Source organism: Nestor notabilis, unplaced genomic scaffold (genome assembly GCF_000696875.1).
Source record: "Nestor notabilis isolate BGI_N333 unplaced genomic scaffold, ASM69687v1 scaffold28028, whole genome shotgun sequence".
Taxonomy (NCBI): domain Eukaryota; kingdom Metazoa; phylum Chordata; class Aves; order Psittaciformes; family Psittacidae; genus Nestor; species Nestor notabilis.
The window spans coordinates 7483-8073 of NW_009941083.1; the positions used below are offsets into that span (position 1 = coordinate 7483).

Sequence of the window (591 nt, forward strand, 5' to 3'; positions counted from 1 at the left end):
CCCGTCTTTGGCTCCACTTTCTGATGCCCAGCATTGCCTTCTCCTCCCCAGGTTTGAGAAGATGATCAGTGGGATGTACCTGGGGGAGATCGTCCGGAACATCCTGATTGATTTCACCAAGCGAGGGCTGCTCTTCCGGGGACGGATCTCAGAGAGGCTCAAGACCAGAGGGATCTTTGAGACCAAGTTCCTGTCCCAGATCGAAAGGTGAGGACCAAGGGGCAGGGTGAGCACCAGCCCTGACCTTCCAGCTGCACACCAGAGATGTGGTTTGGGGAAAGCTCCCCCAGGGCTTGCAGCACAAGTCCCAGGCACTCGGTCTGGAGCCAGGATGACAGAGGGTGGTGCAATGCAGCAGCAAAACCCGTGTGGTTCTGACAGCACCGGTGTTGAGAGACAAGGAAACGTCTGGGGTTGGCAACACAGAGGCTTCTTCATCCTCTGCCCCAGACAGAGGGATCTGTCCTGAAATAGCCTCCCAGATTAGGATGTGACATCAGACCCACATCCAGCTCCGAAAGCCAAGTTAAAGGGAGGCTGTAGAGCCCCTCCGGTGTCACACAAGGTGCAGATAAGGGGAGAGGAAGCCAC

The 591-nt window shown here is 56.5% G+C and overlaps 1 protein-coding gene across 1 annotated transcript in view; it reads left to right on the plus strand.

Moving 5' to 3' along the window:
• Positions 1-207, plus strand: part of LOC104410516 (hexokinase-2) — a gene marked incomplete at both ends in the record, with an annotated part of 7015 nt that extends 6808 nt beyond the window's left edge. The window contains one exon of the mRNA XM_010020698.1: positions 52-207. Coding sequence (XP_010019000.1) covers positions 52-207 — 156 coding nt within the window. The remainder of the gene's footprint in view (positions 1-51) is intronic.
• Between the last annotated feature and the right edge of the window lie 384 nt (positions 208-591).